We start from the raw sequence: 17,260 nt of genomic DNA on the forward strand, positions 1-17,260 counted from the left end.
CTGGTTTTAGTGGCCTTGTCTGTATTCCATTATTTCTATTCATACGGTAGGATACAAAGTTTCTATAGTAAGCTTTAAACAATGAGTTGCGTATGTAAAAAAAAAAAAAAAGGCAGTTCGGCCCATGGGCTCAGTGGTTGAGCATCGACCTATGAGCCAGGAGGTCTGACTCCTGGTCAGGGCACACGCCCTGGTTGCAGGTTCTATCCCCAGGGTGAGGCGTGCAGGAGGCAGCTCATCAGTAATTCTCTCTCATCGATGTTTCTCTCCCTCTTTGAAATTAGTAAAAATATATTTTAAAAATAATAAAAGAATGCCAGGCAAGTAAACATTCAGTGATATTTCAATGATTCCCTTGTCATATGTAGGTTGCTCCAAGCTGTGTGTCTGCTCCAAGCTGTTTCCCAGCCTACACCTGAGGCCACTGTCAGCTTCTCCCAAACCACCCACCTCCACCTCCAAACAGAGCCGCTGCTAAAGGCACCTGCACTTGCTAACGTGCAGCCCCTGGAGGGCAGTGCACCCCACTAGCCCCAGCTGCTGGCCGTTCACTTAACGGAGAGGACGGACAGCACCGGACAGGGCCCTTCAGAAAGTACCAGCGAGGAGTGTCCGGGGAGCTGCTCATCCATCCTCCGACCGCGTCCTGGCTGCCTCCTGAGGACGCTGGCATTGGCCTGCCGGGCCCGCCAGGCGCCAGCATGGCCCGCCCTGCCTCGAGCCTCTCCTCAGGCGCACGTTCAGGAGGGAGGTGGCTTCTGAGGAAGCGAGAAGCCATGCGTTGCGTCTATTATCCGCCCACGTTCCAGCGTGGCTCTGGGGTGGACCCGTGGGCTGTGGGAGCGGGGCCAGGTCACCACGTCTGTCACTCCTCGTCCCCCAACGTCCAGGAAACCGGGGAGCCCTGAACACCCACACCACAGGCTGCTCTGGCCGATTCCATGTGGGGAGTAGCTGCTTCAATTGCAAGCTCCACAGGAGCCGTCAGGACGGCGGGTAAGGTGACACGGAACGTGCTAGGGGACTTATTCCACAGGGAAGCCTGCACAATGGGCCCACCGCTTCCACTGTCCGCTCCAACGGGGGGACTTCCTTCTAAACGTGAGGAGCGGCTGCCTGGGGAGCCTCGCCGTGTGGTTAGGAGCCCAGCACGGCCAGCCAGCCAGCGGCTGCTTCCCCCAGAGCGGATACCGCTTTAGGGGCCCCGGCCCGGCCGGCGGGCGCAGGGGCTGAGTCAACCCGGGAACCGGGAGGTCACGGTTCGATCCTGGTCAGGGCACAGGCCTCGGGTACGGGCTTGATCCCCAAGGGGAGAGTACAGGACACAGCTGATCAATGCTTCTCTCTTCATTGGTGTTTCTCTCTCTCTCTCCCTCCCCTTCTCCCTGAAATTTAAAAATTTTTTTAAAGAGCCCCACCCTGAACCGATTCCAAACTTCACACCAGAGGACACGTGTCCTTTCCCCACAGACGGCGGTCTCCTTAGTGCACCTCCTTGGAGTGGCGCCTGGTCCTGCAGGGCTGGGGGGTGGGGTCAGCAGGGAAATGGGAACCCTTTTCTGGTCCCAGAGCTGGTGCCCGGGGGGTCAGTGACGGTCACGTGGGCCCCTGGCTGGGCTGAGGGACACTCGGGCCTGGGGTGGGAGTGAAAGCGGCATCTGATGCCTGGCCTCTCCCGGGGGACAGGAAGTGGACTCTGCCAAAACCTTTAGGCGCGTGGTCCTGGGAGGTCGGGTGTGGGCAGCGTGGCCGGGGCCCCGTGGGGACGGACCCCCGCTCCGGGAGCCGGCGATCCAGCCTCAGGGACCAGGGGTCCTGTGTCCACTCCTTTATTTCATGTTCTCGGCATTAGGACCAGCCGGTCACTCAGGGCTGGCTCCGTCGCGCCCCGCAGGCGCCCAGGCTCCGCGGGGGAGCGCGCCTCCGGCCTCCAGCCCGTGAGCACCGGGCAGCCGCCGCTGGCACTAGGCGTCCTTGGGCTTCTGCTCCTTCCGGGCCCGGGAGGCCATGAGGCGGAAGAAGAGCCCGGGGGCCAGCGTCCGCAGGTAGATGGCCACGGCAGGCACCAGGCCGGCCAGCACCACGTCCTGCTGCTTCCCGCCCACGGCGGCCAGCACGTCGCGGGCCACATCCGCCGGCAGGCGGCCCCGGGCTGTGGTCTCGTCCATAACTGAGGAGACAAAGGACACGGTCAGCTTGGAAACAGTCCCTCCCGGCTGAGCGGTCGCTCTCCAGCTCCCCACCTGCAGCGCCTGACGGAGGCAGCGCCTCCACCCCAACTCTCCGCACCCAGGACAGGAGGCCCCTTCCTCGGCTCCGGCTGTGAGCGGCGGAGACCTGTGGCAGGACAGGGGGCAGGAGGTGGAGCCGCCAGTGCTCAGGACCGGCCCGGATGAAGTCAGTCAGGCCTCCCCACAGCCAAGGAGGGGCTTCCCGGCCTTAAGAATCTGTGCCTGGCCGGGACCGGTGTGGCTCAATGGATAGAGCGTCGGCTTGGGGACTGAAAGGTCCCAGGTTCGATTCCGGTCAAGGGCATGTGCCTTGGTTGTGGGCACATCCCCAGTAGGGGGGTGTGCAAGAGGCAGCTGATCGATGACTCTCTCTCATCGATGTTTCTAACTCTCTATCTCTCTCCCTTCCTCTCTGTATAAAATCAATAAAATATATTTAAAAAAAAAAAAAAAAAAGAATCTGTGCCTCTGCCGAAACCGGTGTGGCTCAGTGGATAAAGCGTCGGCCTGCGGACTGAAAGGTCCCAGGTTCGATTCCGGTCAAGGGCATGTACCTTGGTTGTGGGCACATCCCCAGGGGGTTGTGCAGGAGGCAGCTGGTCAGTGTTTCTCTCTCATCGATGTTTCTGACTCTTAGCTTCCACTTCTAAAGGGTCAGGTGCTCCCCAGGAGCAGGAAGAGATCTGGGTGGGTTAGTGACAGCTGTGGGAGTTTAGGTGTTATGTCTGGTTAACAGAAACTGGTTCCTTCTTCCCTAGTCATCTGGCAATTTTGCCAAAAAAAAAGTAGGACCTGGGAGGCCACTGTCACTGACCATTAGAACTGCGTGTCGCTGTCCACACCACCTGCGCTCCCACAGCATCTGTTCTCACTGTGCTTGTTAACGCAGAAGGCAGGTTTCTGACTGTTGCTTATCTTAAACACCCAGAGGGAGTTTTTAAAAAGATTCTTCTAAGTAGAAGAAACATAAAGATGAACCTCTCTGGGTCCGTGCCTCTGTCTTGCCCCAGGAGTGAGCCTGGGCACAGGCGGTCGTGGCTCAGCCAATGGGCAGTGGGCAGGCCGGGAGTTCGGTGAGCGCACACCCAGGGCGGCGGCAGGGGCGCCGGGCAAGCAGAGCTGCTCCCACAGCAGCGCACCCCATGGGCCCGCCCGCCCGCGAGGCACCACCGGGCTCTGCTGCCTGAGCCTGCATCCTGGGCTGCAGCTGGGCCACTGGGGGGACAGGTCAGCTCAGCCTCAGCGGCTGAAGCCAGAGGGAGGTTCTGAGCGATGCGCCCCCCTCAGCCCAGAAGCTCACTGCTCTGAGTGCCCTAAATCAGCCACTTCTCAAGCTCTGTGGGCAGGGGGCCTCTTGAGGTGTGTTCACCTTAGATTCACATCAGTGACTGAGATGGGATCACTGGAACACAGCAGCCTCTCAGCTCAGGGGCTTCCCTCCAGCCTCAAGGCCTCCCGATGGCTGCAGGGGGCCGTTTGGGGTAAAAGATGACCTGGTAGGTAGTGCATATGACCGACACCAGTGTGTTTTCGTTTTTAAAATGAAAAATGATATTCAAGCTAGAGGCCTGGTGCACAAAATGTCCCTCAGCCCAGCCTGCACCCTCTCCAATCTGAGACCTCGGGGGATGTCTGACTGCTTCTCTCTCCCGGCCTTGCCAGCAGCCACTGCTACTGCTGATCAGCCCTGCGCCCCCCCCCCACTCTCTCTCACTCTCTCTCTTTCCCCCCCGCCCCCCCCAGAGGTCAGCAGTTCATCTGGCTCGCGCTGCGCGTGCAGCCTGCCAAGCCTCCGGTCGTTGCAGGGTGACGGACCCAGGGTTTTTATGTGTTAGGATGAGGGAGCCAACAATCACAGAGAAGAGCTGTTGGTAAGAGAAGAGGAACTGGAGCCTCACCTCCGTATCTGGAGCCGTCGGCGGCGATGGCGTTGAGGGAGAGGTTGGTGCGGATGTAGCCGGGGCTGAGCACAGTCACTGCGACCCCGTGCTGCTCCAGCTCTGCGCGCAGACAGTCACAGAAGGCCTGGGTTGCATGTTTGGAGGCTGCATCTGCAGAGGGGGTGGCCAAAGGCAGGGTGTGAGTTGGGGTGGGGCATGGCTTGGGCTGAGACCACATGTTCACACTCTCTTATGTAGGAAACTGGCCCTATAATTTACACCTAGACAATTACAGCATCACAGCAACACCCATCTCCTCAGAGAAGCACATGGCATCCTCATCACTAGGATCTGCACCCGAAGATTTTCAGAGGAAAGGAGCGGCATGTCTCCGACACTCTCCAAATGGTTCAGGAAAGAAAAAGTATAAACTTGATATACACATACATGTGCGCACACAGAGAACATGAAGCAACATGTAAATGTTAACAACTGGGGATCTGTGTGGAGGGCACAATGGGGGCTCTTCTGTTTCTGCAACTTTTCTACGTCAGAAATTATTCTACTTTAAAAGGAAAAACCCTGGAGAAACCAAGATGGCAGCATAGGTAAACACCTGAAATTGCTGCCTTGCAAAACCACTTCAAAACTACAACTAAAAGACAAAATGGACATCATCCAGAAACACAGGAAGGCTGGCTGAGTGGAAATTCTACAAGTAGAAGGGAAGAGAAAAGCACACTGAGACTCAGAGGAGCTGCGGGAGTAAAGGCAGAGGTATGGAGGCGTGCACAGAGAGGTGCTGCCAACTGAGAACGCGGCTGGCTTTTTCAATCGGGAGGGGGACACAAACTCCCAACTGCTCTGAACTCCAGTTCCGGGCGAGACTCTGGGAACCCAGACTCATATGGGGAGAAACTAGACTGTCTGGCAGCAGGAGGAACTCAAGGGCAGTTTTCTCTCAGAGGTGTTTGCAATGATTACTGCAGGACACTGAGACCCAGGGGCCTCTTAGGGCAGGGCTGACGGGAAACCATTGCTGTTTGCTCTGCCCTGAGACTCCACCCATCCAATCTGTGTGCAGAGGCTTTTGCATTTGAATGGCTGGGCCCTTTGCGATCTAAACTTACCTACAAACTGCAGCTGAGTCAGTGAGAAGAAGGCCCATCCAAAAGCAGGCCCAAGGCCCTGCAGCAGCTTGCATTGCTTCACAGCTGGGCCTCATCTTGGCACCTCCAAAACCCAAACAAAGAAGAGGAATCTGCAGATCTCTCCATAGCTCCTGCTGGGTGCCTCAGGCAGAGGCTAAATTAGCACCTCCTTAGAGATCCAAGAGTCAGTGTACCCAGGGGTCAGAGTGGGGCCATACAGATTACAACTCCTCAGATCCATAAGGGACACACTCAGGGGGCAGACTCAGGGAGCACCAAAGCCCCACTGAAGCAAGTCTTGCCTCATATGGGTGTCTCCAGCACAGAAGCTCTCCCATTGTAGGCACAGCTGATCCTCACAGCCAATTGGCCTGGAGGTCAATTCCTTCCAGTGATACCAACAACAATCAAAGCTTAACTACAAGACTGTGCACACAGTCCACAAAGGGGTGCACCAAGAGTGCACACCTCAGGTAACTGGGGAGGCTGAGCCACTGGGCCTTATAGGACACCTAGCACACAAAGCTACCCTACCAACTCAGGGAAGCGCAAAAATGTGGAGACAAAGAAATCACAAATGAAAGAAATGGAGGAAAGCAAACGACTGGATAAAGAGTTCAAAACCACGGTTATAAGATTTTTCAAGAATTTTCTAGAAAAGGCGAAGAAATTTAGTGAGACCCCCAAGGATATAAAAAAGTACCAACTAGAAATGACTGATATAAAGAATAATATAGAGATCCAATAGCAGACTAGAGCAGTGGTTGCCAAACTCATTAGTCAACAGAGCCAAATATCAACAGTACAATGATTGAAATTTCTCTTGAAAGCCAAGTTTTTTAAACTTAAACTTCTTCTAATGCTACTTCTTCAAAATAGACTCGCCCAGGCCATGGTATTTTGTGAAACAGCCACATTCAAGGGACCAAAGAGTCGCATGTGGCTCATGAGCCACAGTTTGCTGACCATGGGACTAGAGCAGGGGTCTTCAAACTACGGCCTGCGGGCCACATGCGGCCCGCAGAGGAGTCTGATCTGGCCCGCCAGGTTTTTTGGGCAGTGAGCGCAGCCGAGGTGTTACAGTAGGAATTAGTAGTTCATATAGTCCGGCCCTCCAGCTCTCTGAGGGACCGTGATCTGGCCCCCACTTTAAAAAGTTTGAGGACGCCTGGACTAGAGGATCGCAAGAATCAAGTCAAAGATTTGAAATACAAAGAAGCAAAAAACACTCAACCAAAAAAACTAAAAGAAAAAAGAATCCAAAAATATGAAGATAGTGTAAGGAGCCTCTGGGACAACTTCAAGTGTACCAACATCAGAATTATGGGGGACCCAAAATATTGAAAACCTATTTAAAGAAATAATGACTGAAAACTTCCCCCACATGGTGAAAGAAATAGACTTATAAGCCCAGGAAGCACACGGAACCCCAAACAAAAGGAATCCAAAGAGGACCACACCAAGACACATAATACTTAAAATGCCAAGAGCAAAAGACAAAGAGAGAATCTTACAAGCAGCAAGAGAAAAACAGCTTGTTACCTACAAGCGAGTACTCATAAGACTCTCAGCTGATTTCTCAACAGAAACTATGCAGGCCAGAGGGAGTGGCAAGAAGTATTCAAAGTGATGAACAGCAAGAACCTACAACCAAGATTACTGTATCCAGCAAAGTTACCATTCAGAATTGAAGGTCAGATAAAGAACTTCACAGATAAGAAAAAGCAAAAGGAGTTCATCACCACCAAATCTGTATTATATGAAATGCTGAAAGGTGTTCTTTAAGAAGAGGAAGAAGAAGAAAAAGGTAAAGATAAAAATTATGAACAACAAATACATATCTATCAACAAGTAAATCTAAAAATCAAGTGAATTAAAAATCTGATGAACAGAATAAACCGGTGAATATAATAGAATCAGGGGCATAGAAAGGGAGTAGACTGACAATTCTTGAGGGAAAGGGGTGTGGGGGGTGCGGGAAGAGACTGGACAAAAATCTACACCTATGTATGAGGACAGTGGCAGGGGGGGACTGAGGGTAAGGACAGAGGGTGGGGTGGGAACCGGGTGGAGAGAGCTATGGGGGGAAAAAAGAGGAACAATTGTAATAATCTGAACAATAAAGATTTAAAAGAAGAAGAAAAAGAAGAAAAACCCCCAAACAAACTAAAAAATTCTCACTTCATGCCTAATGGGTACAATATTCAAATAGAACAGGGGATATAAAGTCGAGGAGTTAAAGTCATGCCTTCCAATTTCACGCTCCGCAAGTAGCGGATGCGAACGGGTGCCTTATTTTTATATCCTATGTACACATATGTGACTTTGCATGTCAGTCATTTTTTTACAGAATGAGTTCATACTATTCACGTTATTCCTGCAAGTCGCTTTTTGCACCTGGTGACAGCACACCTGCCCCGTGCCCCACGTGGCCGGGTGAGGACCAGCCGGAGGGGACCAGCACGGCTGCCCCCGGTTTGTCACGGGGCTGGCTCGCAGGGCATGCGCTCCTGAACCCCGCAGCTGGCTCTCCCGTGCGTCTTGTCGGGTGAACTTCCGCGCAGTGCGTTCGCAGGAAGACTACCCAGCTGGCTCCGCCTCTGCCACGGAGCCGCCCCGCCCTCCGGCCGCTCACAGCCGAGGACAGACCCTCCCGGGACAGGCAGGCCTACAGGACAGTGTGGGGAAGCACACAACTCCACTGAAAACCAGCTCCCTAACTCAGACTTCCATGTGCGTTAGCCTGGGAAAGGGGGTCCACCGGCCAATAAACCAGCCCCATGAGGCACGGACCTTCACCGGCCTGGGGCCAGCTGCTGGGCGGCAGGAGGGCTGCTGAGGGGCAGGCCAGGCTGCTGGGGGGCAGGAGGGCTGCTGGGGGGCAGGAGGGCTGCTGGGGGGCAGGAGGGCTGCTGGGGGGCAGGAGGGCTGCTGGGGGGCAGGCCGGGCTGCTGGGGGGCAGGCCGGGCTGCTGGGGGGCAGGAGGGCTGCTGGGGGGCAGGCCGGGCTGCTGGAGGGCAGGAGGGCTGCTAGGGGGCAGGCCGGGCTGCTGGGGGGCAGGCCGGGCTGCTGGGGGGCAGGCCGGGCTGCTGGGGGGCAGGCAAGGCTGCTGGGGGGCAGGCAGGGCTGCTGGGGGGCAGGAGGGCTGCTGGGGGGCAGGCAGGGCTGCTGGGGGGCAGGCCGGGCTGCTGGGGGGCAGGCCGGGCTGCTGGGGGGCAGGAGGGCTGCTGGGGGGCAGGCCGGGCTGCTGGGGGGCAGGAGGGCTGCTGGGGGGCAGGCCGGGCTGCTGGGGGGCAGGCCGGGCTGCTGGGGGGCAGGAGGGCCGCTGGGGGGCAGGCAGGGCTGCTGGGGGGCAGGCAGGGCTGCTGGGGGGCAGGAGGGCTGCTGGGGGGCAGGAGGGCTGCTGGGTGCCTGAGTAGCTGGTGGGCAGTGTGCAGAGCACTGCCCAGGCCCGGGACTGAGGAGAGTGGTCCTCTGGGGCCGAGAGAAGGCTGCACTGGCAAGGGGTCTTCAGCCAGGCCGCCGCCTCACCACCACAGGGAGGCCGTCCAGCCTGCTGCCCGCCAGGCACTGCTCTGCACTCTGTGGCTCCTCTCACCTCGTCCCCATGACTGCAGCTCAGGGGGGACTGCTGCTCGTCAGGGCTCACTGCGGGCCGGGCCCCCACGGTTAGGCTGGTCATGACAGCGCCCAGACCAGCCCCTATGCCCTCCTTTAGTCACAGGCCAAATGGAGAACAAAACTCAGATGACACCAGAGAGCTCCTTTATGACTAACAGCTTATCGTGTGCTTTACCGGCTGCGCTTGCGGGTCCTCACGGCCTCAGGCGCCTCAGGTGGCTGCGGGAAGCCACTGGCCCTGCACCAGCCACCACCCGGCGGCAGTGCGGGCCAGGCTCTGCAGCTCGCAGGGGCTTCCCCTCCAAGTCTCGTTTCCCCGCGGCACCCCCGGCTCTAGGTCCCGTTTTACCAGAAGGGAAAGGACAGCCAAACCACTTGCCTGAGGACATACAACTAGAACCAAGCCTAGTTGTATGTCCTCAGGCAAGTGGTTTGGCCCTCCTTTCCCTGGGTGCAGGGCAGTGAGCCTCCACCCGGGGCTCCTGGGCTCCCGGGGGTGCGGGAGCGGGGTTGTGGGGGGGGGGGCGCAGCCCAGCAGGGAGGGGAGGTGGTGAGAGCAGAGGGGTCGGTGTTAAGTATTTACTTCCAGAGGGTGGAGCAAAGGAGTTACTAGGACAGAAATTCCTCTGAAATCTTTTAAGAAAACTAGACTGCCCGAGCCAGTTTGGCTCAGTGAATAGAGCAGACTGAAGGGTCCCAGGTTCGATTCCCAGTCAGGGCACATGCGGGGGTTGGGGGCTCCATTCCCAGTGCAGGGCGTGCAGGAGGCAGCCAATCAATGATTCTCACCATGGATGTTTCTTTCTCTCTCTCCCTCTCCCTTCCTTCCTGAAATCAATAAATATATTTTTTAAAGAAAATTAAAACCCGGATTCAGTTTGTTTGCTGGTGCTACCTGATGCAGCAGATTATGAAATGGTATCTCAGTCTCTGCACAGGCCCTCCCGCCTGGAGGCGGAGTGTGACCTGGGAGTCGGTTTGGGGTTTTAATCACGTGGTCCTGCCTGCTTCCCCTTGGGGGAGCTCCTCTCCCCAGCCCGCCTGCGCCGCGCCGGAGACAGCGTGTAGGACGGTCTGTGTGCAGCGCTGGATGTCAGACCGGAGGGAAAACGCAGGCCCAGGAGAATGGCTCAGTCAGTCAGGCATCTATCAGTGAGTCGCTACAGCCACTGGGAAGCACTCGGCTGACCAGGAAGCAGCATGCGCAGCGGACGCATGGTGGGCGTGAGCAGATCTGGAGGCACACCCCGGCGCGAGGCCACAGGGTCTGGGGGTCGTGGGACTGACGACGTGGGGAAGGCTGGCCGGCTCAGCAGCTCGCGGGCCAGCGCCCCCTGGAGCTCAGGGGTGACAGCCCACGTGGCAGATGGAGACCCCAGGAGCAGTCCTGGCGGGAGGGCCCAGCCTCGGGGGAGCAGAGCCCGGAGGGACTCCCATACTCACAGGCGGACCGGAAGGGCACACTGATCTTGCCCTGCACGCTGCTGACGGCCACCACGTGGCCCCGCTGCCGCTGGACCATGGAGGGCAGGAGCGCTGCGGAGAGTTGGGCTTCAGGAGGGGCTTCCTCTGGTCGCACCCCTGCCCGCCCGGCCCGCCCGCCCGCCCCGCGAGAGGAGGAGACCAGGAGGTGCGGGAAGCCCTGGTGGGGAGGGGGGAGGCGGGAGGAGCTCGGGCCGCGCCCTCCCCTCGGGCAGCAGGCCCTCCTTTTCCGGGGAGAGCCTCCGGAGCCCAGGCCAGCCTCCGCTCTGCAGGGCTCACAGCAAAGGAAGTGCCACTGAGGAGACCACCCTGACGCAGATAAAGGAAATGCAGGTAACAGTCTGAAAACGCCGCCTGGCGGTTTGCCTCGAGGATAAAGTGTGGCCTGCGGACCAAAGGGTCCAGGGTTCAATTCCAGTCAAGGGCACACTCAGGGCCGTGGGCTCGACCCGCAGCGGGGGGTGGGCAGGAAGCTGCCGATCCACGATTCTCTCTCATCACTGAGGTCTCTCTCCCCCTCCCCTCTCGGACATCAATAAGAAGATACTGTTTAAGTCTGGAAAGCAAGCAGTAGGCACGCGCCCAGGTGAAACCGGCGGCGGCCGGCCACGCTTGGCCGGCGAGGAAGCAGGTGAGGTGGAAGCACAGGCCACGCGCCCTTCTCCGAGACGCTACCTTTCGTCAGGGCCACGGGGCCGAAGTAGTTGGTCTCCATGACCCTCCTGTCCACGTCCACGGGCGTGTCCAGGACGGCGCCGCGGAAGCTGACCCCCGCGTTGTTGATGAGCACGTCCACGTGGCCGAAGCACCGCAGGATCTCAGCGGCGGCCGCCACGGTGGCCCCGGGGTCTGCCAGGTCGAAGGTCACCGTGGAAGGCGCATGTGTCCGCACCTGGTCACACAGGACAGAAAGGAATGCACCTCAGGGTGACAGGCCGTGGGCACGTGGCCCTCCGGTCAGCACAGCCGCGGCGCCCGCCCCAAGCTGACCCTGACGGCGAAGGGAGGAGAGAGGAGTCCACACAGACGCGCGAAGCTCAGGGACAGGGACCGCCGGTGACCAGAGCACCGGAGACCGACAGGACGGAGTCCGCCCGGTGGCTGCCAGCCGCTAGGCGGCTCCCCTGGGCCTCACCTGCCCGCCGAGGACCGCTATCACCCCTGCTCGCTGTGGTCCAGGCGACCCCGCCCCTGCGACCACTCCCAAGTCCCCGCCCCCGGGTCCGGGCAGGCCGTGGTGCAGACAGTTTGCCCCAGGCAGGCTGTGGGGCGGCGGCAGGGCCGTGCTTTCAGCTGGTGGCCAAAGGCTGGCGCCACCGCGTGCCAGGGCAAGTCCCAGGCGGCCCGAGGAAAAGGGAAGGGCAGAACCACAGGCTGGCGTCGGCAGAGCCCCGCCAGGCTGCCGGGAGCTCTCCTCCCGCTGCCTCTGGAATGGCCCCGCGCTGCCCCCGGCTTTGGGCCACCTGTGCTCCCTCCATGGGACCCCCTTTCCTGAGGCTCCAGGACCAATGCCACTGCTGCTCTGGCCCTCGGAGAAGGGCTCCGGCTGGGAACCGCGCCCTGGCACAGCCACATCCTGGGGCTCCACAGGGACGCGCTGAACAGCCCAGCGCAGGAGCCCGGCTGAGCGTCTGTCCCTCCCGCAGCTCCCCCGCAGCTGACGGCGTTCAGAGGGGGCAGCCAGGACGCACAGGCGTGCGCCACCGACGGGCCTCCAACAGGCCGTGGCGCCCGGTGACGGCTCCGTCACTCACACCCCGTGCCCGCTCCCCCTCCAGCCGTGGGGGGCAGCCTCAGCCGCACGGGCACCCCCGGGAGCCACCTCCACTGCACGGCCATTCCGTCACTGCTTCGGGGGGAGCACTCACCCGCACAAAGAGCCTCTGACGGCCGCTACGCCCTCAGGCTTCTTGTCATGAGAAGAGATGGCCAGCACCGCTGGCTGGGGGGCCTCGGCCTCACCCGCTGAGGCCTGCCCTCAGGGAGACCCGCTCCTCCCCCGCTCCTCCCGCACCGACGACCACAGGACCTGGCCGAGCGCCAGCTTCTCCAGAGACAGAAGCAGAACCTCTTCATGTGCCCCGGACGGGACCACGCCACGGCGCGGGAGGAGAGGATCTCAAAGAGCTTCCCGTAAAACCCTTTAACAGACTGAAACGAAAACCACTGGGTGTTGTTTTGTTTTAAATACATTTTCATTGATTTCAGAGAGTAAGGGAGAAGAAGAGAGAGAGAAACATCAATGATGAGAGGGAATCATTGATTGGCTGCCTCCTGCACACTGGACTGAGCCTGCAACCCAGGCATGTGCCCTTGACCAGAATCGAACCTGGGACCCTTCCGTTCGCAGAACAACACTATCCACGGAGCCATACCAGCCAGGGCAGCACTGGGAGTTTGAACAGAAGGCTGGTGCTTTGGTCTTCAGCATTCGCCTTTGTGCACCTCGTTTTAATTCCCGATTCTGGGCAGGAAGCTGTGTGGGCTTAGAATGTCTGAATATAACTAAGTGTACACATAAAACATACTTCCATGTCATGTTGTGTTTTTGTTTTTAAAAAATTAAAACAGCCGAAACCGGTTTGGCTCAGCGGTAGAGCATCGGTCTGCGGACTGAAAGGTCCCAGGTTCGATTCTGGTCAAGGGCATGTACTTTGGTTGCGGGCACATCCCCGGTAGGAGGTGTGCAGGAAGCAGCTGGTCGATGTTTCTCTCATCGACGTTTCTAGCTCTCTATCTCTCTCCCTTCCTCTCTGTAAAAAATCAATAAAATATATATTTTTTTAAAAATTAAAACAGATCAATTTTAAAAAAAAAAGAGGAAAGAAAGCAATCTCATTCACAGTTGCTTGAAAAAATATACTTTAGAATAAATATAACCAAGGATGTATAAGACCTGTACTTAGAAAATAATAAGACATTGATGAAAGATACTAAAGAATCCTATCTAATAAAGAGGGAATATGCAAATTGACCCTCACCCCATGACAAAGATGGCAGTGCCCACAGCAGAGGCAGGGATCCTGTACCACAAAATGGCTGCGCCCACAGTGGAGGCCGAGTTACTGTACGGAGCCTCACGGAGCAATCAGTAGGGATCTGAGGGTGCATGCCGCTGGGCCAAGGCAGGAGGCATCAGGCTGCACCCCCACACCCCCGACCCGCAGGGCTTGGCAGGGAACCTCAGGCTGCATCCTCCACCCAGCGGGGCTCAACAGGGGACCTGAGGCCACGCCCCCTGCCCCAGCACCAGGCTTGACACCCCACCTGGCAGGGCTCGACCGGAGACCTCAGGCCACGACCCCCACCCATGGGGCTTGACAGGGACCTCACAAAATTCATGCACATTAAAAGGAAATTAATTTGAGGAAATATTTTAATATTGCTATTTGCCCTTTTCTCTATAATAGAAGTGTCAGAGGTGAAAGAAAATTAGTAAAATGTATATGAACATCTTCCTCCTGTCAGAGTCTGGGGTGCGCCATGGAAACCAGAGCCAAGACCCTGCCCACCCATTTGTGCCTCAAAATCACGTGAAACCCAGACCTGGCCAGCCCCACCCCCATCAGGCCCCACTGAGTGGAGGGATACGGCCTCAAGTCACCTAGCCCGGCCTCAAGTCACCTAGCCCGGCGGTGGAACAGGGGGCACGCCTTGAGGTCCCTGTCAAGCCAATATGCTAAATGTCCGTCCGACCCGGTCGCTATGACACACACTGACCACCAGGGGGCAAACGCACAATGCAGGAATTGTCGTAATGTGCAATGGCCATTTACAGGTTTTCTCACTGCGCAGAATATAGTCAAACACTGCTGCAGTTACATATTTTACCCTTTGTTCTCCCTGCGTGATCTACAATAATAATCTGCTTTGTGCTGATATTTACTGCTGTGTTGCTCACAATTACCTGGAAGAGAAGTTGGGGTGCTTCACTGGGATGGAAAAAGTTTAGCTATATCAGAAAGCAGGTCTAATTAAGCAAGTTGATCTGTATATATAAAGCTCTTGTTAGCGCCAATCACATGCATGTGTTTCCATCTGTCATTGTTGATCCTGAATTTGGCTGACCACCTTATTAAACCATACACAAATTCAAAATAGATTAAATACTTAAATGCTATTTTTATACTTGTCTTTATTAAATATATTGGGGTGACACTGGTATTAGGATCATATAGATTTCAGGTGATACAAGATACTGTGTGCCCACCACCTACAGTTAAATCCTTCACCCCTCAACCCCCCAACCCTCGTTCTGCCAACCACCATACTGCTGTTTGTGTTCACGAGTTTCAGTTTTATATCCCACATATGAATGCAATTGTATGGTTCTTAGCTTGTTCCGACTGACTTGTTTCACTCAGCATAATGTTCTCAAGGTCCATCCATGTTCCGCAAACGGCAGTTTTGTCTTTTCTTATGGCTGAGTAGTACTCCATGTGTATATGGACCACAGCTTCCTTGTCCAGCCCCCACCAAAGGACACTGGTTGTCTCCGGGTCTTGGCCACTGTGAGTAATGCTGCAATGACCTAGGGGTGCCTATATCTTTGCCAACAAAAGTTTCCCAGTTTTTCGGGTACATACCCAGAAGAAAGATTGCTGGGTCGTATGGTAGCTCTAGTCTTAACTTCTTGAGGAATCGCCAGACTGCTTTCCATAGTGGTTGTACCAGCAGTGAATGAGGGTTCCCTTTTCCCACAGCCTCTCCAACACTTGTTATTGCTTGTCTTGTTGATAAGGGCACTTTAGGTGTGAGGTGGCATCTCACTGTAGTTTTGATTTGCATTTCCCTAATTGCCAGTGAGGTGGAACATCTTTTTGTGTATCTATTGGCTGTTTGTCTTCTTGGGAGAGGTGTATTTTCAGGTCCTCTGCCCATTTTTTTATTGGGTTGTCTGTTTGGTGTTGAATTTTATGAGTTCTTTATGTATTTTGGAAATTAACCCTTGTCAGAGCTACTGTTTGCAAATATCTCCCATTTGGTCAGCTGGCTCTTTGTTTTGCTGTTGGTTTCTTTAGCTGTGTAGAAGCTTTTTAAAAAAAAAATTATATTTTTTATTGATTTCAGGAAGGAAGGGAGAGGGAGAAATAGAAACATCAATGATGAGAGAGAATCATTGATCGGCTGCCTCTTGCACTCCCCCTACTGGGGATCAATTCTAGAACCTGGGCATATGCCCTTGACCAGGAATCCAGCTGTGACCTCCTTAGTTCATAGTTGTTGTTTTTTTGTTTTGTTTTTCTATATATTTTATTGACTTTATATAGAGAGGAAGGGAGATAGTTAGAAACATCGATGAGAAAGAGTCAACGATCAGCTGCCTCTTGCACACCCCCTATGGGGATATGCCCGCAAAAAAGGTACATGCCCTTGACCGGAATTGAACCCGGGACCCTTCAGTCCCCAAGCCGACGCTCTATCCACTGAGCCAAACCGGTCTCGGCTTTAGTTCATAGTTGACAACCAACCACTGAGTCATACCAACTGGGCTGCAGAAACTTTTTAGTTTGATGTAGTCCCATTCTTTTATTTTTGCCTTTACTTCCCTTGCCTTTGGGGTCAAGTTCATAAAATATTCTTTACAAACAAGGTCTATTAAGTTTAATACCTATGTTTAACACCCAGCCAGGGCACATGCCTCAGTGTGGGTTCCATCCCTGGTCTAACCCCCGGTAGGGGCACTTATGGAAGGCAACCAATCAATGTTTGAAATCTTACCATTTGCAACATTATGGATGGATCTACAGCAGTGGTTCTCAACCTTTCTAATGCCTCAACCCTTTAATTCCTCATGTTGTGGTGACCCCCAACCATAAAATTATTGTTGTTGATACTGCATAACTGTAATTCTGCTACTGTCATGAATCGTAAAGTAAATATCTGTGTTTTCCGATGGTCTTAGGTGACCCTGCTAGCGGTTCTCAACCTGTGGGTCGAGATTCATAACAGTAGCAAAATTACAGTTATGACGTAACAACGAAAATAATTTTTTGGTTGGGGCTCACCACAACATGAGGAACTATATTAAAGGGTCGCAGCATTAGAAAGGTTGAGAACCACTGATCTAGAGGGTTAAGTAAAATAAGTCAGAGAAAGGCAAATACCATATGAGTTCACTTATATATAGACTCTAACAAATAAAATAAACAAAATGGAAACAGACTGAGATAGGTTACCAGTGAAGAGGGGGTTGGGGGATGGGGTGTAGAAGCACAAATTGGCAGTTACATACTGTCATCACAGGTTGTAAAGCCCAGCATGGGGAATACAGTCAATAACACTGCACTAACTGCGGTCCAGGTGGGCCCTGGGAATATTTGGAGACACTTTGTAAAGTCTATGATTGTCTAACCACTGAGCTGTATGCCTGAAATTAATGCAAAGTAATACTGAATGTAAACTGTAATTGGAAAATAAAATGTAAAAGAGTAGCAAAAAAATTAAGTTGGTCATACCTCTTGGATAAGTATAATTTTAAAAAACAACAGAAAATAACAAGTGCTGGCAAGTATGTGAAGAAATTTGGAACTTGTGCATTGCTGGTGGGAATATAAAATGGTATAGCCGCTGGGAAAGTAGTTTGGCAGTTCCTCAAAAGGTTACATAGAAAACTACTATTCCACATTTTTCCACTCCTCAGCATACCAGGTGCACATGTTATTAATGCGGATGGAGCTTTTACCGGTTAATAATGCGGATTTTATAATCAAAGAACACATGATAATTTTAAGAGAAACATCAAAAGCCCATTATTCAAAGTAATGTCCATCGATACACATTTACCCCGTCTTTCAGATAATTTGTGGATACCGCTACAATAGAACTTTTCTTGTTTTGAGGCAAACCATTCAGAGACCCAATTTTCCACTTCTTCGTACATTTTGAAGTGCTG

General features: G+C 54.7%; 1 protein-coding gene across 1 annotated transcript in view; it reads right to left on the minus strand.

Annotated features, from left to right (window-relative positions):
- Positions 1–1,808: 1,808 nt before the first annotated feature.
- Positions 1,809–17,260, minus strand: part of DHRS7B (dehydrogenase/reductase 7B) — a 56,258-nt gene continuing 40,806 nt past the window's right edge. Inside the window, exons 4-7 of the mRNA XM_036452078.2 lie at positions 11,041–11,257; positions 10,327–10,419; positions 4,130–4,282; positions 1,809–2,170 (exon numbers count right to left, since the gene is read on the minus strand). Coding sequence (XP_036307971.2) covers positions 1,965–2,170; positions 4,130–4,282; positions 10,327–10,419; positions 11,041–11,257 — 669 coding nt within the window. The 3' untranslated portion in view covers positions 1,809–1,964. The remainder of the gene's footprint in view (positions 2,171–4,129; positions 4,283–10,326; positions 10,420–11,040; positions 11,258–17,260) is intronic.

The sequence above is a fragment of the Pipistrellus kuhlii genome, unplaced genomic scaffold, assembly GCF_014108245.1.
Source record: "Pipistrellus kuhlii isolate mPipKuh1 unplaced genomic scaffold, mPipKuh1.p scaffold_m20_p_23, whole genome shotgun sequence".
Taxonomy (NCBI): Eukaryota; Metazoa; Chordata; class Mammalia; order Chiroptera; family Vespertilionidae; genus Pipistrellus; species Pipistrellus kuhlii.